This window comes from Anopheles arabiensis, chromosome 3 (genome assembly GCF_016920715.1).
Source record: "Anopheles arabiensis isolate DONGOLA chromosome 3, AaraD3, whole genome shotgun sequence".
NCBI classification, from domain to species: Eukaryota; Metazoa; Arthropoda; class Insecta; order Diptera; family Culicidae; genus Anopheles; species Anopheles arabiensis.
In genome coordinates, this window is record NC_053518.1 from 18,266,404 (window position 1) to 18,294,073 (window position 27,670).

At 43.5% G+C, this 27,670-nt stretch overlaps 1 protein-coding gene across 14 annotated transcripts in view; it reads right to left on the reverse strand.

The window, feature by feature from the left end:
* The window catches only part of LOC120902479 (protein NDRG3), a 46,708-nt gene extending 21,348 nt beyond the window's left edge, over positions 1–25,360 (reverse strand). For 4 of the 14 annotated variants that reach the window (XM_040311252.1, XM_040311251.1, XM_040311250.1 and 1 more), the window contains exons 1-2: positions 16,986–17,628; positions 3,569–3,779 (exon numbers count right to left, since the gene is read on the reverse strand). In XM_040311252.1, coding sequence (XP_040167186.1) covers positions 3,569–3,774 — 206 coding nt within the window. In that variant the 5' untranslated portion in view covers positions 3,775–3,779; positions 16,986–17,628. Of the gene's footprint in view, positions 1–3,568; positions 3,780–15,265; positions 15,662–16,985; positions 17,630–20,239; positions 20,470–25,254 lie in introns of those variants that run through there. The other 10 variants (XM_040311248.1, XM_040311247.1, XM_040311244.1 and 7 more) reach the window with 6 other exon arrangements.
* Between the last annotated feature and the right edge of the window lie 2,310 nt (positions 25,361–27,670).

The following is a 27,670-nucleotide window of genomic DNA, read 5'->3' on the forward strand; positions in this document are numbered from 1 at the left end:
TATTCAAGCGGAAACAATTGGATAACACCGAGCCGCGCGACGCCAAATAAATCACAGCGCCAGCGATGGAAAAGCGTGCAGAAAGCGGGAAAACCAAAAAAAAAGTGAGATGAAATAAACCATGTTCACCAAGGCAACACACTCCGCTACTTCCGAAAAGCACTTCATAACGTGCCAGCATAATTCAGCTGGTTCAGGTGCAGAGGGCAAATTGTTGATTTTTGAAATCTGAATCTTTGCATTGCATTACCCACTTAAGAGAGCGTTCGCTGGAAGAAACACAAGCTTTTGCGTTTTTTTTGCTGGCAAGCTGGTCGTACCGAGTCGTATAATTGGTAACAAAGCGCAAAAAGCGTTCTAGAAAGCTGGCACCATAATTGCGCAATTAACAAGTGGTTGCCATCGATAGCGGACAGTGTGTTATGCGGGCGCCTGGTCAAAACCCCCATGCCAAGACCCGCCGGAGTGTACGAAGCATTCTTGGCTAAAAGCTCACAGTTAAGCAGATTAAATAAAGCCGGCAAAACGAAATGTATCGCCTGGGCACGTGACACATTTGCTTGGTGGCGGAAAAGCAGAAACATGCAAAAACTTGGTGGAGTGAAAAGCATAAGCAAAAGGAAGGTTTGTCCACGATGTTGGTTACGCCCGACACGGTTTCGCAACGAGGCACGATGAGCGATGGCAGCAGCGATTGCACAAGAACGAATAGTGGCACCACACATGGCAAACACGGTCCTCGCCACGAGCTCGTCAAACATCGTCATCGTGCTCTACAACTCGATGGACACAAACGACCGAAATGGACTGCTTCCCGAACGTACACTGACACATAAAGATAAGCTTCCGCCGGGACTGGCATAAGTGATACAGTGCGCAGTGTTGAGGAGTTGTTGAGGGAAGGGTGAGTCCATAATGACTGCGGAGTTCGATAACAAATCTGGCTATCGAGCGATGTCGCAGGCTTTCAAGAATTATCGACAACACTACGCCAGCAATGAGCAATTATGATCGTGCCGGTACGTTCTCTATTACTCTTGAGGAGTTGTTCGTACTTCTAAGCAAGTTGATACATTTTCTGGAGTTCTCTGGTGACATGACGCTGAGTTCATTCCACAAAGAAACGAGAATGTATGGAAACATTCCTCGATGAAATGAGAAACGAACTCTACAACGAATCTGAATCTGAACTCTTCAGGTCGTTTCCAACTGATGTCTTCACAAAATGACACAACATCTCATCGTCCCATTCTTGACAGCGCGTTGAGATGTCATGTCATGTCACCGACGACAACTGGTGAGCTGAAGCAGTACAAAATCAATACATGTCCCCCGAAAAGCGTCCGGAAATTGATTCCGAAACGGCCTCAGGAAAAACGCCCCAATTCTGTTCTGTTTCCAACTTTCTGTTCCTTTGACCAACGCGCCCGCAAAGACACCGAGAATCGTGCCCCACCGGAAAAGCAACAATTTTGTGCGAAATCACCCGCACCCATGCAGAACTTTAACAGTTTTCTTTCGGACACCGTTACTCGATTAGGCTCGCTCGGAGGCTTGACGCAACTTTCATTCTTGTCCATGTGTTCAACACACGTACAGCCGGATTTGTGTGGGTATCGATTTTGTTCTATCTGTTTTCTACCCCCCCAAATCCTACCCGAAGCTGTGTTTGCATCGTCGTAGTAGTGCTAGGCACGTCAGGACATGGTCCATTTCCCACCGGGGAGGGAGGAAAACTAATTCCATGGCACGGATCGGAATAATTTGCTCGACGGAAGCGTCGGGCGAACCGAACGCAACACGGGGAAGGTGCTGAAATATTGTTGTGCCTTTCCACACGACGGTGTGCTATATGATACGAGAGCCGTTCGGGGATCCTTTGGGGATCAATCAACGCATGAATAATAAACATGAAACTCTGGAGCAACTTAATTATTTGCCTGACTAAAAATAGAATTAGCTGGAAGATGTCATACGAAGCACACAGGTGAGTGTGGCTTTCAGTGATCATTAAAAATGGCTTCTGCATAAGCTTCTTAAATGACAGTATCAAAGCGAATTAGTTCCGTGAATGAACATGTACTGCTGTTGTGTTTTATATCATATTCAACATATCGTTTCGGGTAGATTTCATCTTTCATATTGATTTAAATGAGAAACAGCTCTTGTATATTCTTACAAGAAATAAAAACATAAACCTTGATTCGCAAAAACAAGTATATACATAGCAACAAATTCGAATAAATCGATATTTTCATGAATTAATGAATGTTGTTGTATGACAAACGGAAAAAAGAACTGTTCAAAGATAATATCTTTTGAATAGAAAAATAGACTGATATATCATTCTAATCAATCAAGAATCTTATTCTGTTGCTATAATTCAAGCAGGAAAGCTTTCGCAAAAATAATGCAATAAAATGAAAATGTAATGCATAGAAAACTTGTGAAAGATAGAGAAGTCCAAAAGAAACAAATCGTTCAACAATTGGACAAGCGAACTGAAGACAGTATAAAACGCCAACTAAAAAACAGGTCACAAAGAATCTATTTTAATGCTGACTACCGTTGCTAACTATAATTTCTTCTTCTCCTATTTGCCCCGTCGCGCTCTCTCACGCCATAGCCTTGCGGCTCCAAAGCATCGAGTATATTAAGGCGACAACAGCAGCAACAAAAGAACGAAGCACAAAATGACACAAATCTATGCGAGTATGAACTGCAGCCAATGCAGTCGCTAGCTTCCCCTTCCAACAATGCCACCGATTGGCAGTACATTCTTGCACTTGCAACCAGTTGCACCGTACTGTACAATTGTACACTGGTGACCCAGTTTTTTGTTGGAGCCCTCTATATCCACCACCTCTTCATAATTTCGTCTTCTGCTTCTTTCCCAGTCTGCTTTTCCTTTCTTGAACGCTTGGCAGAAATATAATATATACACCCCTGGCCACGGTATCAGCCAGTACCCCCGTACGATTATGGATCCTGCTGATGAGTGCTGCCGAGCACTGGAAATCTGTCACAACGATTGCTATCTTTAGAGTACGTGCCGTCAGTCATGCGAGATGATGATTGGAGCGAGGACGAAAATTGCATCGCGTGGAAAGGTTTCTCGAAAAGGATACACATATTTGTGTCGCTTGTGTATTGGTGTGTGTGTACGGAGAATAATGTAGAGAGTAACTGTGTATGTGTATGTAACAAAGAGGTTTCGGGGGGGAGGGAGGCTGAGCGAAACACCATGCCTTCTCGAACAAAAATAAGGGAAACAATGCAACAGGAAAGCTTTACAAACATACGACAAAGGACGATCAACCTACCACAGATTGAGGGAAGCCCGAGGATATGGGAACAGGGTGAAAAGCAACTTCTACCAGAGGTTGGGTTGGGAAAAATGGAAACACACACACACGCACGCACGCGCACGCAGAGCTTCCGAGACAGCAGCAAAGACAAACAGTAGAAGCAGTAGCAGCAGCAGCAGCAGCAGCAGCAGCGTCAGCAGCAGCAAAGTCAGCAACGTGACGTGAGGTGTGTGAGCGACAAGTGCGCATCTAAAGCTTACCTGGCACTAACTATGTATGGTTGGGCGCCGGTCCCATCGCGTTCCAGCAGCGCGTGCTTGTCCTGCGCCCCGATGGCCGTCCCGATGACGCGCTTCACCGTTTCCATCACCGATTTCGAGCCGGACTGCGGCTCGGTGGTCGAGTTGTAGATCGAGTTGGGGCCACCGCCGCCAAGCGAAACGTAACCCCCGTCGGACTGGGGCATCTTGTCTGCAGCGAATTTTCCCCCCAGCAAGGTGGCGCGAAGGAAAGGGACGGGTGCAGGTGTTTTTTGGGTTTTTTTTTGTTTGTTATAGAATCCCGTGGACATTGGGTTAAAATAGTTTGTTTCGTTTGTTTGTTTGTGAGGTTATTTTTGCATTTTTGTAGAATGATTTTAATCGACGGCCCCAAAGCAAGAGGCAAAGGCAGGGAAGAGCGTGTAGCATTCAAAAACAAAACGCAAACAAAATTTAGTAAATAGTTCAAAAACAAATTTCATAAAGCAAATTATTATTTAAATCGCCATTATGCCGCAAACAACACAAGATGAAATTCAAATAAAACACAATAGAAAACCAAATGTATCAAACACACGTACGTGTCGTACAAAAAGCAATGTTGATAGTCGTTGAAAGTAGTTCAGTTGTGTTGCAATGAAAGCGATATCAAAATTCATTTCGCACCAAACAGAATACCGTTTCCAAGATAAAGAGTAACGTAAGATGTAAGAAAAAGAGAGAAAGAGAAAAGAAAACGAGAAAACAAAACAATATAATAAGAAATCATTTCACACAGAACTGAAGTAAAGTAAACAACCAATAGCTAACAAAGAGTATGTATTTAAGAAATGATTGCAAAAACGAAATAAACAACAAAACTAAACAGTAAAAGTATAATAAACCAGCACCAGTTTTACAAGTGATACGAAGAACTTATACTACTTTGCCCCGTAAACAACCGGTACGACTCAACCAAGCGAACGTACAACGAAGGAACCTGAAGAAACCGTGTTGACTGAACTACCGCCACCTTTGAACACCAAAAAACCAACTAAACAACTAAATAATACAAACGCAAGCATACAGATACGCATAATAAACGGTGAAGCTTGATCGGCATGAGTATGAGTGGTGTTGTGAAGCGTGTTATTGTGCAGGGTGTTGATTAATGTACAGATTTACAGCATGTCGGCGAGATTGCTCTCGTGGGTAACCTCCTGTGGGCTCCATTTGGGGCTCCGTGCCGCTGTGGTTTTGTGGTGCGGTCTACACACATCAAAGGTAGCTGTGTAGTGTCGAGTTTTCCGACACGAGAGTCTTTTACGATTAGAAAACCGTTTCGGTCGGTGTGTGTGTGTGCACTCTACTCCAGGGCTCTCCGTGTTGTATGATTGAAAGCTCGTATAGAAACTTTGACAAGGAATGGCGCTGCCATCCCAGCCAGGCTAAATGTCGTAATTTGTGTTGACATTTCCTTTTCATTTCTCTAAATGGCAAGCAATCACGCAAACTCATCCGCTCTCGCTACCACTCTACCTCTTGGCTCTACTAAATCCACCCCGTCGGAGTGTGGAGGCACTTTCGCATCCAGCCAGCACTGGCTTTCCTTATCGAATCATCGTTCTACTCAGCCACCGGCGGGGGGCTAACACATTTTGTAGGAATAGCGCGGAACAACAACAAAAAACACAGCTAACAAACACAAAAATTACAGAATACAGCTACAACGCTTTAAAGTGAAGCTCCCACTCGAGATAGTAACTACAAGCAAAACAGAGTGTAAACACAGTGCTACTGTAACAATGCCAAGCGGACTAACTATTTCCACATCTTCCCCATCTCCACCCATGTGGCAGGAAACTGCAGCCCAGTCGGCGGTGTGCATCAGCGCGATTGTTGACGCACTCACGTAAAGTAATGCGGTGAACCCGATAAGGGTTTGGGCTTCGCTGTAGTAGTGGTGTAGTGGTAGCATTTCAGCATTTCGTGTGCAATATGTGTGGTGCATTATGTGTGGAGGGGTGGGATTACGCGACAAAGCCACATCGCCAGTGTGCGAGATAGGTACAGGCGGGCACTTCCCTATCATTATTATCTCCGCTGTCCCCTTTGGGCTACGGCGCAACTGTGGTCAATTTTTTTCAACCTCCTTTCCCCCTTGCCGTCTTCCCGTTTTGTGTTGACCCAAGAGAGCGATTGAGACGACGATGACGACGCAATGCTTGGTGCGACCATTTACCATACAGCACTACTTCCACTTGGAGCGTAACACAACCTTACACACACACACACACGCATACGCACACAGGCAGGCCTGCTGGCTCAGGGTTGGCTGTTATTGCGCAGAAACAATAATTCAACGGGAATTGTGTTTATGGCATTTGGCGGACCAGTCCAGCGTGAACTAGCTCCGGACCCCGGGCACCGGAGGCACAGGAAACCGAGCTCGTGTGCTCTCTGTCGCTCTCTGTCCCCTTCCCCTCACGGTGTATTTACCGTAATTGACCGGGGCCTGCGGGCAAAGTTTATCATACGATAGGTCTGATCGTAAGTGATAGTGTGTGCCTAGCCCATCCTCATTTGCTTTCATTAGGGAAGGAAAGCACAAAGGCGAAGATTAAGTCTCTGAGGGGTTGACAACAGTGAAAGGCCTAGGCTTTAGTTCGTTTTTGCGTAGAAAAGTGAAGAGAGATGTTTATCACAAATGTCCTACGTTTTTTTAGATCTATAAAACATACGCATTTTGTATGTGGTATTAGACTTGATTGTCACCTTCAGTTGAAGTCTTTTTCATGTTCTATACATTAAATAGGACCCCATACCTTGATATCACGTGGCGTTGTCCATATCTTGCCCACAACGCGGATGATGTATATATATTTCGATTTAAATGTTACAGATACGTAATGATGCCATGGATTCCTCAAACGGTTGTAGCAACAATGCTTTCAAGAACATTGCTTTGAAATATTTCCTCAGCATTTATAAACGTTATAGGCAAGAGTAAGACTTGAGAACTTTACAACACGATTGGTAAAAATGTCTCATTTCAACCTACATCCTAAACTCTTAATTCCAGAATTATATTCCTAGAGACACCTGAATCATTCAATTACAAATTTTTATAAAATGTAGGTATAAATGGAAAACCGTACAATAAAAACACAATGAGGAAAATTATTTTTTCTTTCTTTTTTCATCGAGTCGCTATTCCAACGCAAATGGAGTTGTTTACTACGCCAGAAATAGAAGCGTTAAATGATGTATTTTGAATTGGTTACAATGCGTAAATGACTCTTATGTCATAATCTTGTTTATCCAGTTATGCCATAAAACCATAAAACATGTAAAGATCTTTTGGAACAACTAAAAGTCACATTTTCTTTGAAATTTAATAATCAATCTATATCTGTTATGAAACCTTTGAAGACTTATCTGAAGAAGATCATAAGACGATCATATCGATATCATTTTTTCAGTAAGAAAACTAATCATGTGCCGTTCACCTGTACTTGACGAACACATTTCGCGTCTCCATGAAAGCTGATTTGTATATTGACTCATAGGCCCACTGATTCCCTCGGTAGCCCGTTTAGCACAATCAAACGTGCGATATTGATCGTTCAATCCATCCGCTTCCGTCAACTCCATATCCATCGTATCTCCCTTTTTTTGCTGCTGTCCCATCATCCTTGTCCTCTCAAAGCTCTTTCCTCTAAGCATGGTTGTGCTGCGACGAGATTGAAGCCATCTCAACTTTTTTTGTATTAACTAAGCGAGCGTCATCAATTCAATTTCAGCATCATATCGCGAAATTCGATTGATAATTTTATTACCAAACATGAAAGCCATTCAAGCGGGGACGGTTTCAAGAACGTTCAGATACACGCGCTCACAAAGTGGAGTTTCAACGAGATCTCCTTTGTCTTGTCTTGCCTTGTGAAATTACGGCCCCGTGACAAATCCACGTTCTGTTTTTTTAAATGTGTCGCCTTGATTCGTCATCTCCGAGTAAAAATTGCTGCTGGACGTTTTATCACACACAGACAACCAGGGGCGGAGTGCGATTATCTTATGCTGATTCAATTTTGAAATCTCTTGCCTTAATTCTGTCCCAACGGTTGTCCTTTATCACTGTTGCTGACATGATGTGGGTGAGGAAGAATCCATCTATTACTGCCAGTAGAGACACACACTTAACACGGTGTCTAGAGCAGGTTTGCCGGAGAGAGAAAGAGAGATGGGGCAGTCATCCACCGTAAAGTAAAATCCAAACGATCAACCGGTACACCGGCAGTGGCTGGCATGGGCGTAACTCGAAGAAAATTCTGACGCTCACTGAAGCGTCCTAATCCGCTTGATTATGCACGCCATCACCGCAACGAGCTTTTCGCAACCAACTTCCCACACTGTTCCTGTGTGGATGTGTTGTTGTAAGTCTTCCGAGCGATGTTTGTGATTTTGTCGAGCACAAAACGACCGATCAAACCGAGTCGGTGCCATCGAAAGTACGCTGTCCCGCTACTACTCCCCATTCTTTGTGGCTCATGTGATCGCACCTCGATCTGCGGCTGCGGAAGAGTTCGCATCGTCTTGCAAACAGTGCGAATAAGTAGGTCTTCTCCCGGAGGCCAACGTAACCCGACGACCACACCGTGAAGTGTCACAGTTGCCAAACCAAGGATTGTGGCTGGGGAACAGCTAACTTGTCCCCCGTTCGTTTATAGCTTGAGCAAGAAATTTATTCATTAAAACTTATGAATCATTCCAACCGTCGGTGACCCCGTAAAAACACACGATGCGCGTCTCGACCGCAGCTCCATCTCGGTGGATTATACTGCGGCAAAATCCCTGCAGCACTGCCAATCGCATCGCACCAGCTCTAATGGAGTCCATCGCCGCCAGCGTGCACATTACCACCATTACCTCCAATGGACCGTGGGCAGAGCTGTTGTGGCCGTTGTGCGCTCCAGCGAATGCACAACGTGTGACACCGCTGCCCTACTGCATCGGTCCGGCTAAGGAAGTCCGGAGCGCGTCTTGGAAGAGATTGAATTAATAAGCCATTGGCTGGACGTGGGTTGAAAAATGGTCCGTGCAATCGTAGCTGGTTTTACGACACTGTGTTCCAAGCTTCCAGTTGTTCTACTGTACTCAGCACACCAAACTGCTGCAGTGGGTTGCCAAAGTATTACATTATTGGAGCCTGGACGCTGAGTCTGTCCAGACTTTGTGAAAATGACATTTTTCAACCGCTGATGGTAAACTAATGCGGCACACCACACTTTCATGAATAAATATCGACCAAATCACGGACCAACCTTCCATTGCAGATGTACCCGAGATGCCCCAAAGTCAAAGAAACAAAACAAAAAAAGCACATTGCGCAAAACAAGAAGTCGTTAGCAGTGAGACGACACGACTCGCCCCGACCAGCACGACTTTGCATTGATTTTTGCCCAAGAAGTTGTGAGGCACGGAGGTAGTATCTCCATTGCGCGTGGAGTGTCAAATGTATCTATCCGAATCGGTCGAAAACGCGTCGAACAACATCAAAGTCATGTTTTTACACACTGAACGCTATGGTATGGCACGCGGAGTGTAATAACGCCTCTGATGTGACACAGCTATGACGAGGGCAGGGAGAAATCAGATCAGTCAGGCAACGGAACTACGGCCGGTTCGGTTCAGGCTCAAGGATAACCGGGTGCTTGAAAGTGGTGGTGGTGGTGGTGTGTTATAGGTGTGTTTGCGAGTGTTTGCACTGCTGTTTACAGCAACGAGCGCTTGATTGCAGCGAAAATTGATACAGCGCCATAGCGCCAACCGGTGTGCACGGTAAACGTAAAGGCACTCGAGGGATGCAAAACTTTGGATGCGCGTGACTTTGTGCGTGACAAACGACACTACCTTTTCCGTACGCTTCGGAGTTGATTAGAGCTATCAAATTTCATTCCCATGCAAGGACAGATGCTCCAGAATTGGGAGTTGGACGCAATGAAGATAATTTACAGAGTTTTTTATTGGGAATGCAGAAGCGAACTACATTGCATGGTAATTTTCTGTTGATTAAAGCAATGTCCTTGCTTCGAAATTAGTATGGCACCTTTCCAAAACTTCTTCAATCATCATTGAGTGTAGGGCATACGTATCATCGGGTCCACTCCAAGGGACATATTAAGTCCTAAAGTACCTTACAGCTGTACCCCACACTCTACGACATCAATTTCAGCTGCAAATGACATCCTCCCTTGGTCCAGATAAAACCCACATGGAAACGCTCGGACCAGTCCTTTTCGGGGTGACATATCCGCGATGACATCGCCTGTCATCACTAATTGGTCCTGCGGGTGCGTCCCCGCAGCATGTCAAAAGCAGTCATCACAGACTGGCAGAACGATCTAATGGCGAGCTGCGGAGCACACGATCCCGACCACCGCACCGGGAGCATTTGACAAACGGCCCTGACCGGGATTTTAATTTTTAATCTGTTCCCCATCCGGCCAAAATTGTGATGCCCGCATTCATCGGTGCCAAAATGTTCGCACGAATTCTGGACCGAACCAACCCGTACCCGTAGCATCCGCAGAGAAAGTGGTTGCCCTAATGTCGACGACATTTGGATCACATTGACACCACCAAAAACACACACATACACAGTGGCACACGAGCGGTAAAGGTCCCATTCAATGAAAGGTTCCGAACTTTTGTTCCATTGTGCCGCTGTGCCAAATGAGTGAAGCCGGAGTTTTCCCTGAGCTGCTGGAAAAGTGAGATAATTTTGGGAAATTCTTGTTCGAGCGGGGGATACAGGGAATTGAGTATGGGTGGGGGAAAACTCTTCCCGAAGACAAAACACACATTTTCCCATTCTCTTTACGGGTGGAAGCAGTTGGAGAAGAACTTTTTTGGAGCGGGCGAATCGAGGGTGTGAATTGTTCGCCATAACTTTACATTAACTTCTCGCGAGTGCGAGAGGGATTCATTTCCAAGGCTTCCTCCTCGCCTCGCCATTCCGTCCGTTTGCAATAATCGATCGGTCTGTGGCCAGGTTTGTGTGCGCGTGAATGTGTGGTCACGCGACAAGGTTTCTTTGCCGCTCGCTTAAGCCGCTTAACACAACGGAACGACCCCGACTCCGGTGGAGAAAATCTGCGTAGTTTCGGTGAGATGATTTTTTCCGCATCACAAGGGATCAAGTGAGGCTAAAGTTATAAAATCTCACTTTACTCGTGCTAGAAATAAAGCGAAGAAATAAAAGTTGCCACAACACAAAGAACTGCTCCAGAGCTTCGGTAAAAGGAAACAAAAAAGAGTTGTGTGTAGGGCGTGTTTTCACACAGCACAAAGAGCACCACATGGAGCTGCGTTCACTATCGAGCAGTTCACTCATTTATTCATAAACCAATCGTTTACCGAAGGTTGGTGGGAAAAGTTCAATAAAAAAAGCTCCCACCATTTTCACACGCACACCGAAACACTCTCGCATCGATCACACAGGCCGGAGCGTACGTTAGCGCGCTGTTGCCCTCGATCAATAATGTACATTAACGTTTTCCAGCGAGCGTCTAATCGAACAGCGCCTTTCAGCGTGCGGGACACACACGTACACACGTATGGCGTTGGCCATACGCATACAGACGAGCGTTGTGCAGCGACCTATTTGCATTTGGTTGTGGACAGGTTTGTATGCTTCAGCAGCCGATGGCGATACTAACGACTGCACTAAAGTGCAACCGCTGCCAGACATTGGCGGCCGTTAATATGCGTCAAGCGAACGTGGCCGACTACCGACCGATGCTGCCAGTAAAGTGTCACGTGGTACAACGCTAGATAAAATACTGTGCGGTTATTCTTTGTCGTTGCCTTTCTCTTTCTCATTGTTAGAGTTGACGTAAACGGTAGTTCTAGTACAATCCCTTCAGGTTAGAAGTCCGTTAGGCATTCTTGGGAAAGTGAGGAATTGTAATAATCAATACTTAAATACTGTTTGGAGTTTCTAACCTTGGCAGCAAAATTATTGGACGACAATATCCCAACCATTCTGCAACATATTGATTCGATGTTGTTTTTCCATACTTCTAATCCAGGAATGCACTACCTCCGCATGCCTACACTACCGTACAATGACACCGAAAAGCCTGTCAATTTATTACCCACTTTGCCGGTAGATCCTGTTTTAGTTTTTCGCTCCAAAACCCACTCCAAGAAAGAAACCGGTTCCACAACCTCAAAGCTGTCTTCTAGCAGCTTGTCTAAAAGCCTCTCTGCAACATCTGCGACCTCCCAAAAACGAACACCCGAACCGCATCGAAGCGGAAATGTCCATCCGATGCCAAACACGCATCTTTGGCGATGAATACTAATGACTGCCGAAAAGGACACCGTTGGAGCTTCAAAAGTGAGTGTTGCTGGCGTGTCACATGCAGCAAAGGCAGCCATCATTTTCAACTGCACGCCTTTAGTTACCACCGGAATCATGTTCTTGGCAGTGAGTGCAGAGTGAAGGCGGTTGCAGAGCGAACCCAGCAGTAGCAAATACAAATATACAGTCCACCTTCACGCGTGCGGACAACCTTCTTTCACGTGGTTTCGGGTCGTTCGACACCGCGCCAAGGTGAAGGTCGATCGTGGTGTGGTGCGGGTTCTACCTTCCTGCCTCTCGCCCTCACCGTGGCACCGCTTTTGATGGATTTTATTTCTTCCGAAAGCACATCCATTTTGACAGGGGCTGTGTGTTTTCGGTTCGTTTCATCGGGCCGTGCTTACGTAAGTATAAAAGTTGAACCAAACACCTTACACTTCCCCCATTCCGCGCATAACGGAGACCCGGGTGCTCCAATAAATGTGCTACAGTTTGGTGCGATTTGGCTTGCTTCTTGGGAACTCACACAGATGACTGCTACTTTCTTCGACGGTTGGCAGGCTTGGTACTGCCCACAAGGGAGCCTCTTCCCCTGTGCCTTGCCCGTCTTTTGCATGCCTAACTAACGACCCACAATGCCACCGGTCAATTAATAACAAAGCACACGGCATACAATTACCTTGTTGAAACACGGAAAGGTAGAAAAATGAGTTCTCCCGAAACGGAACGAGATGCCTGGCCAAGGGCATATGCCAAGGGCTGCCGGTCACTGGACTGGGCGGGACTGGGGAAGAACGCATGAAATATCTGCTTCAATCCATTTCTTTGTGTAATCGCCCGAGAGCTAATCGAATCTGAGTCTGAGTGGAATGAAGTGAGCGAGGCTTTTTGCTCGCTTTTGTCTTGACTAATTAAATGTGAATCTAGTAAATGTTCAGGCTTTTGCCTTCTGAAATGGCAAGATAAAAGCACTACAAGTAGCTCTAGTTAGTAAAGGACAATTTACTTTTAATGGAAGTTCTGATTTTAATGTAGCTCACATACAAGGCTTCAGGCATTGAAGACTTCAGGCATTGAATACTACAAACATTTAATTCTCAAATTCAATATTGCTCCACAAATTATTGTTACATCATCAAAATGAGCTCATAATAAATTGTGAATGGCACAGTGACATCTCCAATCGAAAAGACCCAAAATTCTGAAGTTATGACTGCACCATAACTATGCATCAAACTTTGCATTCGGTGGTTGATTACGAAACTGTGCCTCGGTTATTGTTCTCAATGCTTTCCTGCGTACGACTTTTCTTTTCCCAAACAAGACGCCCGTAAGACTTTCATGCAACGGTTCCAACAGCACAGCAAACGCACGGCAACAACAGGAAACATCAGCTCTATGACAAGCAATCATAAGTTTAAACTATTTGCATGCCACGAATGTCTGCGCCGTTCGTGTCTAACGTCATCTACCGAACGATCGATAAAACAATCAAGAACAAGGGCCTGTTTTTGTTTTTCAAACCCGATTCAGCTCTGAATGACTGTCAAATTGGAAAATTGGGAGCCCGCTTAAAGAAACATTAAGAAATTCCGCACGAGCTGGAAGCGATTTCAAGGAATTTTGAAAACAGAAAACTGATCCAACCAACACAGGCACTTCGCCGGGGCCCTTTACAGTGCCTTACGATAGCTCGTAGCGCTCTGGCACTCTGCCAGATGATACCTTTACGCTGCTCCGATAACAGCAGGTTTAAATTGAAGTGTAAATATTAGCGCTGCTTCGTGCAGGTGCAAACCATCCTCTCCCCGTTTTGCAAAACCCTTTCTACTCTACAATAGACCATTTCAAACAGGGGGGAGAGTGCTAGGCGTACGTGTTACGTCACCGACTGACCTCCCCGACTCCGACCCTCCAATCGATGCACTATCCCGCTTGCGAGGATCATGTTAGAGGGAGCAGGTGGGAGCAGCAGAAACAAGAAACAAGAAAACAAATAGAACCAAAAGGGGCAACCAAGCGTGAGCTGGACACGAACCCCCGCCTGGAACTTCTCAAATTACTCTCCCACCCCACCCAGGGCCCGATAGTGCGATGTTATGTAAGCAAAGGACACATCAGGCGACATCCACCGGTTCCACCGGATCGAACGACGGAACAACTGCGGAGGTGACATTCAAATGAGCACACCGACAACGAAACCCCGTCGCACTCAGCAGCGGTACCCTTTTCCGGTGAGCAATTGCGTACCCTTTGGGTGCATGTAATACAAAATCATTTAGCAGACTGGTGCGAGAAGACGCTCTGTTGTGTCGAGACTCCGTCTGTCATAAAAAAAGACTTGTCCTCTGCCCCTTGCAAGACTGTCAAACCCGAACGAGTTTCTTGTGTAGCGATTTTCCACAAAGAGCTGTTCTAGTTGGAAACTCCGCTAAGCTGCATCGCTTCCGGAAAACAATCTTCTTCACACACACATGCAAAAGCACGTCACAGGACACACTTTTCCTATGACGTGTAGAGTGTGTTCGCTAATTGCATTTGTGGTGGTGACGATGAAAACTGTTTTTCTCTCACATTTTGCACTCACAAATGCTCTCTCTCACGGGGAAAGTCTGTCGCTCGCGCTCGACAAAGAAAAAAGGATTAGCGCTGGAGAGCGTTTCTCTCGCACTGTGAGAGGAAAATTGCTTCTTTCGGGGGTTTTCCCACTGACAGCAGTAGGCCATGAGCAAGCCATTGTACGCGTGTGAGTGAGTGTGTGCACATTTTCCGTGTGTTTGTATATTGCAATGAAGGTAACACGGCAAGCGTACGAGGTGTGTGTGTGTGTGTGTGTGTGTGTGTGTGTGTGTGTGTGTGTGTGTGTGTGTGTGTGTGTGTGTGTGTGTGTGTGTGTGTGCGTTTGCACTGCCAATTTTTCTCTGACTTTTCGCCCTCTCCCCCATTTTTCCTTCCCCTTTTTTGCCCATGACGAATCCCATCGAGTCAACTGGGACGGGTACGCTTATGTAACCAGTTTTGCAGGTTGGAACTTTAGACGGCAGCAAGGAAAAAAACAACAACAACATCCTCAACCCGGAATGACGTCCGGAAACAGGAAGCACTGCCGGACGCACTTGAAGAACGATTATTGGGCCCTCTCCTGTCCCGAGATTCTAGGGCTCTTCCAACCACGGCGCGTGTTCGATCAAAGACACACACACACACGCACACACAAACACAGAGTTTACTTGTCTCAGGAGAAGAAAAAGCCCCTGCTTACTACACACAATCAAAACGCTCGTCTAAACGCAGTTTTCTTTTTTTACTGATAGCGAAAAAGTAACACAGAAAAAGGGATTCATAATTACCTTAGGTTTGAGGTTGGGCTTGAGGGCAAAGAACCTTGCTGCGAGACACACGGGACCTTCTTGCCTTGTTGGAAGCGACGGCTACTTGGACGTGCAAACCACAGCAACCACCGTAACGCAATGCGTCTCACTCACAAAGCTCACCCACGAAAAAGGAAAAGCAGCGGGTCCTCTTGAACTGTTGTCCCGCAACGCAATTCTCGACACACAGCACAGCGCCACGTAATGCTGGATTCTGCTGGACGAAGGATTCTTGCTCGTAGTCTCCAGCCCACTGCAATGGAACCAGCGTGTACGTGTGTGTGTGTGTGCGTTTTTTTCGTTGTGTAACCGCTTTCTCGCCCGTGTTCGTACTCGTTGCAAGACTAAAGGCCGAAAGGATACTGACGTTTTTACCCCGTAGCGACGGGCGAACCAAACTGACAGCGGACAAACACAACCACGAAAATCAGGGGGAGGTTGCTCGGGAAAACAGGGTCGCTCACGGGGGGGGTTTTTGCTTCCTCGGTCTCCCGTGGTCAGGGAAAATCGCTCTCTTCTGTGCGCTCTCATCAGAGCAGTTGCCAGTGATGCCAGTGTGTGCGTGTGTTGGGAGGATTTTTGCTCTCGCAGCAAGGATACGGCCTGCCATCTGACAGTTGTGCGGACGGTAGCGCCTGTGCGCCTATGCAATCAACCTGCCCGCCGCTACCTGTCATTCGTTCGGGCGTTGGATAAAGGGGAATCTTCGCGGTAAGGAAATTAGCGGTGTTTTTGGGACGGGGGTGGAAGATTAAATACCGGAAGGCAGCAAGACATTACGGGATGGAGCAATGCTTTATAGCTCGCCATGGCGCCGACAGAATTTCCATCTCTCACTGTTGTGTATGTCTATGTGTGTGTGTGTGTAATTGGTTTTGATGTAAGTGTGTGTTCGTGTAGTAGGAGATGATTAAATGCAACCTCGCGCTCCCGTCGTCGATGCACTATCAAAACAGGACTTCAGGAAGGGAGCGGAGGTCGTTATGACACAGTCGCTGGCACCAGCAAGTCTACCTGCCCGTCAGACCAAACTCCACTCTACTCTACTACCACTACTACTACTACTGCTACTGACTAAACAGGACACATCGAAGGCACAAAAAGCATGGCAAGACGAGACACAACTCTTACACAACATCAAGGGACACAGAGAGGATGATTGATGGAAGGGAATGTAAGGGTTAGGGATAAGATTCAGTTGTTTTCAGTGAATTTTTGAGTTGATTTAAAATAAAATGAGTATGTGTGATAATTACGAAACGTGAACACGTTCCGTGGCCTTACAGTGCCGATGAATGAGTGAGGAAAATCAATAATCAATGCCTACTTCAGCATGGTTACGGTTAGAAACGCGCTACATAACGCGGTTCTACTGTTCGCGGTGGGGGTTTGTTAGCTACCCTAATAGAGAAGACACAGGTAGTTCCGGTAGTCCGTACGGTGCGTCTAGTTAGTTAGAACGTTCTGTTATAAACACACACATACACATACACTAACACCTTTGGCAAGGTGTTTGCATTGAATCTACCAAGTCGGCTAACGCTAGCAGCTAATGTGTTACACAGTGTTAGTTCACTATGGACTAATGTTCCTATTAGTTCCAAAAATAAACACCCCAGAAGGATTGGAGGGAAATCAACTGAACAAAAACAGAAACGTGGGGTGGGGAAAAAGGCAACTGGATTCTTGCTCTACATACCTTGGAGGGTGTTTTTTCTTGCTGATTCTTTCCGCCCCTTCACTTCACCCAAATGCCAATCGGCTGCCCTGATGTCCGATCAAAACAATCTCAAGCCACGAGCGATCCGTCTGCGTCCCGGATGACGTTTGGGGGCAGCAGCGCACTGCAAAACTAACCACAACAAATCGACACCAGTCGCTACACGGCAGCTAGTGAGGGGTGGGGAGGCTGTTTCCCGTTTTCGGGTCACCCGAAGACACACAAATTACACAACCCGCCGCAGCTGTCGCACCTTATCTGCGCCCTGCACTTCGCCCTTTGGCAACTTCCGCCGCTTTACACCGAAACTGTGTGCACGCAAATGACAGACAAAACGGCTCGATTAACGATTGCTTCCTCAACACTTCCACAACAGCTTCACTTCGGTGGCAAACGCGCTAACAGTGCACCAGGGGAACCATTGACACGGGACGTGACAGGGAAAAACCCTAGGAAATATGCCCACGCCAGAGATGGAATTTCTCACCGTGGTGTGTACTTTTTTTTCTTGCTTAATTTCTGCCTTCTGCTCTGCACGTCAACTTGCGGAATCACTTTGAACGAGATGGAGCACCTCAGCGTAAGCACCTCACGCAACGACGGGGATGAATGAATTGTACCGATGAGCGAACGCGAGCTAAATGCAATGGTCGCGACCGATGGCGAATGGCAGGGTTTGGCACGTGGTGGGTTTTTTTAGAAATGAACGGCGAGAGTGAATGAACATCGAAATAAGGCAAATGTAGATTGTTTGTTCATTAAATGTTTGGGCGTATTTAAGGCAAAGACATTACGCCTTGATGTAATTAAAAGTTTTAAATTTTGTGTCCCATTTAATGTACATTCTTATTCAATAATTATCTCAATAAACGAATATTTCAGGACATTTTAGGCAAGCATAAATAAATAAAATAATTAAATTCATACGAAATTGTTTTCATCAAGCGACAGTAAAATTTTGATTTTCTCTTTAATGTTTCTCCAATTTTCATCAACCTACAAATGGTTCCCAGGCGCTCACGTGCCAGCCCCTGGCTCGGTTTTTACCCCTTGTTGTGCAGTGGGGTGAAATGAACGTTCATCCGTTTGGCATTTCAATAGGCGGATTCATTCGTGCATTGCATAGGATGCTAACAAAACGTGACTTGGCGTTAGAGAACCTAACCATTCTCGATAAACCAACGAGCATCGTCAAATGGAAATAGAAAACAGCTGAAGGCCGTGCTCGGGCGAAAATTTGAAACCAAATTGAATGCGGATAGGAGAAAAAAACGTTAGGATTTATAAGAAACATAAATTCCTAATTATTCTTTTTGTTGATTTGTTTGGTTAAAAACATTAAATAAGAACATTCAGCAAATTATATCGCAAATGTTTGTGTGATTTATTTTTTCACTAATTTTTTCACAATATCTGTTTTTGTATAAACAGTCAAAATTAAAAATTGAAAAGTTTGCTCCATATTTTTTATTATAAAAAGTGAAACGCAAAATGCAATACAGTTTAAGATAATATTATAATAAAATAATTATAAAAACTCTAAGCCTAGATATAAAAATTTTAAATGCTCAATAAATAAGTGTATAAACAAATAAATCATGATGCTCAATTTTGGTAAAATTCTTGATTTTTTTCACATAATTTGCATAATTTGGCAATTTGTATCTAAATAACATAATAATTTATATAACTTGAGAAACTTTTTATTTTGATTGTTTTTGTTTAATTGTTCAACAATTGTGCAATTATTCTAGGCTTAGTAGCTGACTAGTGAATTTGTTAATGAACAAAACTATTTAAAATAAAATTAATGACTGTTCATACACATTTTTTGTTAAATAATATTGGACCAATTCTTCTTTTTAGCAATAAAAGCAGCTTAGTTGAAATGCATACATAATTGATCACAAATCAAAACAATGAGAACAATGAATATTTCACCTTATAGAACATAGCACATAATTGAGCATCTAGCATACACAACGTTTTCCCATGCATTCAAAATATGCACCAATTTAAATAATTTGTAAACTCTTTTGCAGGGCCAAATATTTTTTTTGTTCCTAAATTCATTATGTAGAATGGTACTAATAACATTTGGTGAAATAATTACTTGACTTAAAGAACTACCATTTAACGATGTATAATTAAATACGATGCGTAATTCACCAGTTCCTTAAGCAACTGTTTTTAAAAGGCATACACGTTGCTCAATATCAATTAGAATTAGCGTTCAATTCATTCCCTCCCGGAAATAAACTTTAACACTTTGACCGCCAGCCTGACGTCACAGTTTTTGAGTGAGCACGTAGCGCATGGCAAGAGAGCGATGAGAGCGACAGTTTCTCGGGCCATTGTTATCACTCTTTTGTTTCATTGCGATAAGCGGCGTAGCACATGTCGTTCTCGTTCTCTCTTTCCTACCTCATTCGTTCTCAAGAGAATCACTGAGCGTCAGATACAAAGCTGAGTGGTGAGCAAAGCCGTCATACGAAATCATATGACGCGGCGCTTAAAGTGTTAACGCCTTGGCATCATGAGCAGCATTCAGCAACATAAAAGCTTTCAAAGCATTAAAAGCTCACTAGAGAGCTTTTCTGTCAAGGGTAGTTTCAGTTCCGCCTGAAGGTAGGCTATTTGCACTACATTATGCAAAACGTAGAATTGCCTACTCATGCTGTGGCATGCTAATATGGATTTTATTGACGATTTTGAACCAGTACATAGGTTATTATCAGTTTATTCACTATGTAGGTACAGCGAGTTGTTTTAGGTAATAAAATCGAAGATAAAATATTTTGTTTAATTTTTGTTTCAAATAGAATGTTGATGTAACTTCAGCTATTGACAACGAAAGCGGCCATGTTTTGTGGTTTTAATTTAATTTTTTAATTCGTAAAAAAAAAAGTACCCATACAAGGTTCGTTGGGGCATCAAAACAAACCTGTTCCATTTTTAATACCTCGGCAGACTCCCCAGCGCTCTTCGGAATCGATTATAATCAAACCTGTAGCAGACCCGAAAATGCGTCCAAACAAACCTGTTATGAATTTTGCGATCCAATGTGACCAATCATTTTTGGGCATATTTTAATTATTAATCAGTCCCCGCTCTCCCCTGCCAGTCCGAAATTAAACCCCAACTCGCTTGCAATACACGTAGCTCTTTCATTTTGTGTCATACGTAAAGCTTAAGGTAGTGTAATGTAATCGTTTAAATTCATTTTCACTTACGGCGGTGTTTCGATGTGTTTCATTTCCACTGCAGCCATTTTTCCGTGCTTCCTCGTAGACGATCGCACTCGCTGTATCCTTGAACGTGCGCACACCGGATGATTGCCGACGGTCTTGATGGTGTCTGGCGCAATCTGTACCACTGGTGCACTTTTTTCACCTTAAAACGCACTCTTTGCTCTCTTTTACCACTTCGTCACAGACGCCGCTTCGGTTGCACACAACTGTTGCTGATAAACAAAACAAAAAAGCAGAAAAAAAGCTTGAACACATGAAGTGAATCTCACATTAACCTTCGCGAAGCGCTTTGCCTTCGAAAATAAACACAAAAACACGAACACTTGAGGCCGGCGTCGGCGTCGCATTTCGGAAACACGGTTTTGCACTACATTCACGTGCGAACGAGAACGCTCCACAGCCACCGGGCACAGAACTATCGCAACCGCACGTCATATGTTGTGCAAATATTATCAATTTTTGTACCCACAAACACACAAACACACTCGATTGCATCTCAACACTTTGGAGCAGTGAAACTCCTACCACACCACCAGACCAGAGATGGGAAAGCGTCATTACCTCATCTTGCGAGCCCTCCTTTCTCTGCACGTTCATTAGTGATAAAAGCTAATCATAGGTTGCACGTGCAACCGCAGCTCTATCTGTGGCTCTGAGGGCTTTATATGTCAACCGGCCACCAGCAAGACACAACGTTACAGCGAGCGCGAGGATCACTGGAGATTGCGCTCAGCATTTGTATGTTTTCGACTGCAACTGGAGCGTTATGCTGATTTCACCGATGCCATAACAGTCAGATGCAGGCTACACGTCTGGACACCTGATCGATGATGGATGAGGGAGGCCGATCGTCCGGGAGGACGATTCCCCAGTCGAGCAGAAACAAACCTGTTTTTAGGCGAAGCGTTCGCCCTGTGGAGATGGATGGATGAAATAGCTGAAGGTTGTTGTTCGCGTCTTCGGACAACTAGCTCTAGCCGACTGACTGACTGAAGATGGCCATGGACAACGGGCAGTGTTTTTTTTTTCATGCAAACTTGAAATCAATTTTGAGACGCGATTGTGGTGAGAATCGAAAATTCAAAACCAATTATTAGATGCACGAAAAAAAAAGAAAACGATCCTCTGCTTGGAACATTTACGTTGCAGGTAGTGATCGTGCCTGTCGACCACTGTGTCCATTACCGCAAGCGCAAACATCTCAAAGATTAAAACACCTTTATTGCCTAGCGCTTAATCTTTGCCCGCTCGGTTCTATAAACACAATCCGACACATTACGTTCATCGCTGTGGTGTGTTGAGGTGTTTTGGGAATCCCTTCGACTTGTAGCGGCAAATCAACCGGTTTTCAAGGCTCAATCCATAAAAAAACCCACACTCCTCCATCATCTCCATCTTGATGGTGCGCATCGGTGCATCAACTACCGCCTCCCTTTGCACGCTCACATGACTACGTTGAACATTTCACTAGCCTGACTTCTAAACGAATAATGCTACTAACCATTTGTGGGAGTAATATTCCCACTTCACTTCGATTGCTGATAAGCCGCAACTTGAAGTTCCAAACAGGAACATTCCACTTCGCACTAATTTTGTCTGCTTCGGTGTGGCTCCGGGGTGTTCGCGGTGATCACGGTCCCGGTGGGCCTAATGAAGGATTTCGTTTGTTCGCCCGATGACAAACACGCTTACGAGTGGGATCTGTTTTTACCATTCCTGTGCTTCAATGTTCAACAGCTGTATCAGTAGCGACGCTTCGCTTTCAATGTACTACTGTTGGCCGGTTGTGGGAGAAGTGGAGTTGTTTTTTCACCTCGGCCAAGTGGATGGGCTTGGTCGAATGGAGAGTATGGAACCTTGCAGTCAATGTTGCACTTCTCAATTGAAATGGAAATTATATTTCATTTCACACTACCGGTATTATTTAATATATTCCAAACTGATATTGACACCGGGAGAGCAAAACAGGGCTGTCAAACCTAGTTTGGTATGGTATATTTTTTGGTATATAGTAACAGTAAACTTTACAAGAGCGTCAAACTGTTTGAATTCAACATTCAAAAATGCTGCGTATTCTCCAGATCGTTTAAAACAAATATTATTTTTGAACATAATAATCACAACAATAATCATTGAACCGCATTGGTAGCAATAATTGAAATAATTAACAATAAAAACAAAAACAATATATTCATGAGGAAAGCAATTGGATATCTTGTTTCTGTCAATGCAACAAAAACATTTCATGTATGATTCATTGTATCACGTTAAATTACTGATGCGAAAATGATATTTTCGTCGGAATCAATTTCATTTGATGGAATCGATTCCGGGTAGTAGGCCCCGAATCAGTTTCCTGAATCGATTCTGGAATCGGCTCCAAAATTGGTTCGGCTTCAGGATTGGTTCCGAAATCGACTCTCGAATCGGATTGGGAATCAATCTGGGATTGGCAATTTGGTGATGTAACAGAATCAGGATTGACTCCAAAAATGAAATTAGCTCCGGAATGAGAATCAGTTCTTGAACTCATTTCCAGCATCGGAATATAAATACTCAATCAAGCATTAACCTTGATAAAAAAAATAGCCAAAAGATGAGTCTACACCATTTTAGGCAGAATTGCACTAGAATAAGATAAGTTTGAAGCAAACAAGGGCATTAATTGAAGCAGCCAAGGACATATGCCAATCTCCATAGAAAAAAAACTGTATCAATTAAATTGTATGAAATGAATCTGGTCATTTTAGGACCTTCACTTGAATATCGTGCATTTGAGCTTTAAAAATTACTTTATTTATATCTCGGCAACAGTCAAAATGCATGCTGTGGTATGAGCCTTTTAAAAACTGACATCAAAGACTGGTTTCAGTATGCATTTAATTTCTCTTTCTATGCCTTTCCTTTCGTAGAGTTCCAGTTTTCACCGCCTTTACCTTTAAAGGTATCGTACTCTGTCTATCTTTTACACATGATTTAGCACATATAGGAGCAGATCGTAGCCTAGTGTGTCTATAATTTGCTATTTATGTTTCTATTGATTCGATTTGAATTGCATAGATGAACAAAATTCATATTTCAAAAATGGAAGAAATAACTGCAACATAAAACAAACTTTAGACATTTAAAAAATTATCTTTAAGTTGACTTGTATTAGCCAAATGTGCCATTAGAAACATTTTCCTGCCTGAAAACATGAAGCGTCGATAACATCTTGGAGTATTTTACGAACTTTTGCATTGCATTTGACAGCCCTGCGCTGACCGCTCTATATCATCTCGCGTGTGCTAGTCATTCGACGGCGAATCTAAATAAAATCTAATCATCCTGCCTCATCGACACTCCCATCTTCACAGCCGCTTTGCACCAACCGACCCAACGGTCTACCGAAACCAGCAAAAAATTCAATTATTCATCACTGTACTTGAACAGTGCCAGCGAAACACCACAACAAAAAAAGCCCATCTCACCGAAGTCTCTCGACGGGCGATCGTCATGAAGAGCCACCGTTCATCTGGAGTGGCCCGTTCAAGTGGCATGGCGACGGACTGTTTGTCAAATGCAATCGATGGTACGATACAGGGCTAAAAAAGCTCCGAAACACATCAGCTAGCACGAAAAACATGCTACGATTCTCCTTGGTACACATGCTATGGGTTTGTGTTGATTTTTGTTTGTCTGTGCTTCAAATAATAGCACAATCTAGCAGTAGAGATGATCACGCAACGGTTGGAATGGGGTTTCGGGAGGCTTACAATGCTTCTATGAAGGCTTCTCCGCATCATTTCAATGATCTTCCAAAACGACAACATGGGGACTGGTCCCAGTAGCACTGTCACACTCTGTCAAACACATTGAACATCTCTTCACTCTCTCTCTTTCTCTCTCTCTCGATCGGGACGTGCCGGAACATTAACGACGCGATTTGATGCTCAAGTGAATATTCAACAAGCTCCCGCCGGACTTTGCATTTGCAAATGAAGCGCACTTGCACCGCCACACTCCGCACTCCGCTTTCGGGAGCATCTAATCTGATCTGAGCAGAGCTGCGCTCGCACACACACACACATCATGATCCGATCGCGATGCAAACGCAGCAGGAGAACGAGGAGCAGTGTTGCCTTGCCACGAAATAAGCCGTTTCCGTTGTCGGATCCGATTTTGATGCGCCACAGCGATGGTTTTGCATCGCAACACGTTGCGTAGAGTCGATTGTGCTATCTACCGCGGGCTGCCTATTCGTTGTTTGTTACCGTCGATCGCAGCATCACCCAAACGGTTACACCCGAGCAAGCACACCGGTTGGACAGTGACCTATTTGAACAATGGCTTTCGGTTTGGGCGTCGCTCACTCTGCCACGCCAATCACGTTTCCACTCCAATTACAACCTGTTTCTTGTTACGAAGGTTGATCGAACGCACAGCTCACAACACAGCAACAAAAAATAGCTAGCCCCAAATTCCCTACTCCCACTAACACCAGCTTAGCTCGGCAAATACCAAACACGCAAATCGGGTACCCCTCAGCACGATACCGAAAAGTCCCTCCAAGTTTGGCGAGATCGCAGAAAGAAAAAAAAAACACACATAAATACCAATCACTCTTCAGCACACACCATTCCGGCACGCACTTCACACGCGGTTGCGAGGGACGGCTAAGCCCCTCGGTTTACGTCAGGACGAAAGGAAGACACGGAAAAGAGAAACGGCCAACTCCTTCTTTCCACAGCCACAGCGCGCTGGAAACGGTTGAGGCGGAACGGGAAAGGCGGCAAGCCGGCGAGGAATGTCATAAATGTCGATGTCGAAAAAATAACCGCAAAGCAAATGAAATACCGTCACCAAATATTCCCCCCAACCGAATGCCTGTTGGCGATTTTGTGTTTGTGTGGGGCACTTGGATTAAGGATGAGACGAACGTCGAGCGTAACAAATGATACACTAAATGAAGGAAGAAGAAAAAAAAGCTGCGATCACACGCGAGTGGAAAATATTACGTTCAGCAAAACGCGGGACGACGGAGGAACGATTCGCGATCGCGCTCAAGATCTGCTTCGAACAGCATCGAACGATAAACGATAATGAACGGACCAGCGAGATCGGCGCTGGCAATGGTCCCTCGGCACTGTTGGTCTAGCTGGATAGTGGTGCTTGTACGTGTAAGTAGTAGGACGTTTGTGTTTTCAATAGATAAGGGTTTTTAATAGCCTTTTTTGTCATCTATATCTAGCATTCATTGTTGGATTCTATCCTTGAAATTTTTTTTTTTAATATTATATTTTAAAATTATAATCTTACACCAAATGGCAATTTTTCAAGCTCAACTGACTGGCATAAATTTTCAATAGAACTTTGCAAAATGTTTGAACACGCTGAAATTACATTCAATCAGGTTCACAAGATCTAAATGTCTATTAATAGCTATACAAAGCATATTCAGTAATCTACAATTGATTGACTGCAGTTTATCATATTAAATTTAGATGTACTTTTCAAAACTTTCTTTTTATTTTGGTTGATATGTTGATTGTTACATTCAACTGACATTTTTTTAAAAAGTTGTTTATGAATAATTCTAATCACATTTCACTTCTTTTTTTATAATAATGATCTCGTGTGTTGAATCGTCACCAGTGCGGTTTAGTTGACTAGAGATTAATAAGAGTGCAGATTGAAATTTAGTGGATTATCCAATATCTACCTATATAGAAGCAAACATACAGACCCATAAAACGCAACAATAATCAAATTCAGGATTCATCCTCACGAGGCCTCAAACATCATGATTAATACAAAAAAAAAACAAGTATTTCTAAATGAAAGTGGATACTAGCACAGTTCAATTCAAAGAAGTTTTTTTTTTTCTTGCATTGTCTTAAACTATTGTTAGAAATCATAAACTACGTATGGCATTCTTAAAGTTTAGGTGAATGCTGTATTGATATCCTTTACATTTGAATAGCAAAATGTCTAGTAATATCTTTTTTTAAGATAAGGTATAATTTTAATTTGTTTATCGACTTCTATATGTACTGTTCATTTACCTGTTATTCAAGCACTCAACGCATTACTCTTTTAAATTAGTACATGTATTAAGAAAAGCTACAGTTTAATATGTACTTTTTTCAGTACATTTTTTTCTGTTTTGTTCCGAACAAGAAAACAGCTAACATTTCCCATCAGATATAAAAACACATATTTTTTAACTAACATTCTGTTACGGAGAAAAAAAACTGTACAAATTTACATGTTCAATTTTAGGTGGGAATCTTTTATAGCTTTTGTTTCGATGTTTAAGCTTCAAACTTGAACCAACTAAATTTACCACATGAGCCTTCATTACATTATCCATGTTGAAAAGAAATTAACAATAAAGGGTAGTCGATAGTTTGTATAAAACGTGACAATTTCATTCTTCATGGTTTCATCAAAATTTTACTATCCAAACAATCCGTCGTATCTTAATCAAGACCTTCATTTTTTTAATTCACATTAAGCTTTGTTAATATTGACGCTCATGGTCACCGACAATTAACATTCATCATTTTGATTATCAATTTTCTAGTCTCCGTCTTACGGCGAAAGATTTCGTTCCTAGGTAAAGATTCAGCAGTACAGTGCGAAGAATAGAGATTATTGATTGTGTAAACATGAATGTTGGTGTTAATTGCACACGAAACTACCGAATATTGCTGCGTGATAATCAAAAGAAAAGTGTTGGATTGGAGAAGCGTCACGAAACAATCCTAAGATACACGTGCGTAATTTACCATGGAGCTATCGAAGGCAAAATAATGGAGCTCTGTCTCGAAAGAGCAGATTCAAAATCGAAGTATGAATTTTTACACCCAGAAAAGTTAAAAAATGTTTAAAGCTGAAAAAATACGCACGAATGTGCCGAAATCTAAACACAACAGCATTTTATTCTTGACAAGTGCATCCAAAAGCCAAAATGAAAGCTGATAGCTCAAGTAGCAATTCATGTTTCGTTTCTTTATATTGTACATTGGCATTTAGCTGATGTTAATTTAAATTAAAATAATAGCATACATTTAGGCGTACATGCTCAAAGAAATTTGAGTCGAACGTTTTCTTTTCAAACAAATTTTGAACGATTTAATGTTATTTGACTGTTTCAAATACAAACTAAAAATATTCTTGGAAAATAAAATATTAAATAAACTCATTTGATAACAATTTAAAGCTATCTTATCAGTTTTACATCAACGTTGAAGTCACTTTATTAAAAAAATGTTTCACTGTCTGTTCATGCACACAATACGTTTGTCTCGCTTGAAGAGCAGTGCAGACACCAGCAGGAAGACGGTGGATGTGTAGAGAGAAACAGCAGCCTCGGAGCCATCTCTTTTTTTCCTTCATGGAAACATAACGAAGCATAGAAACAGTTATGCT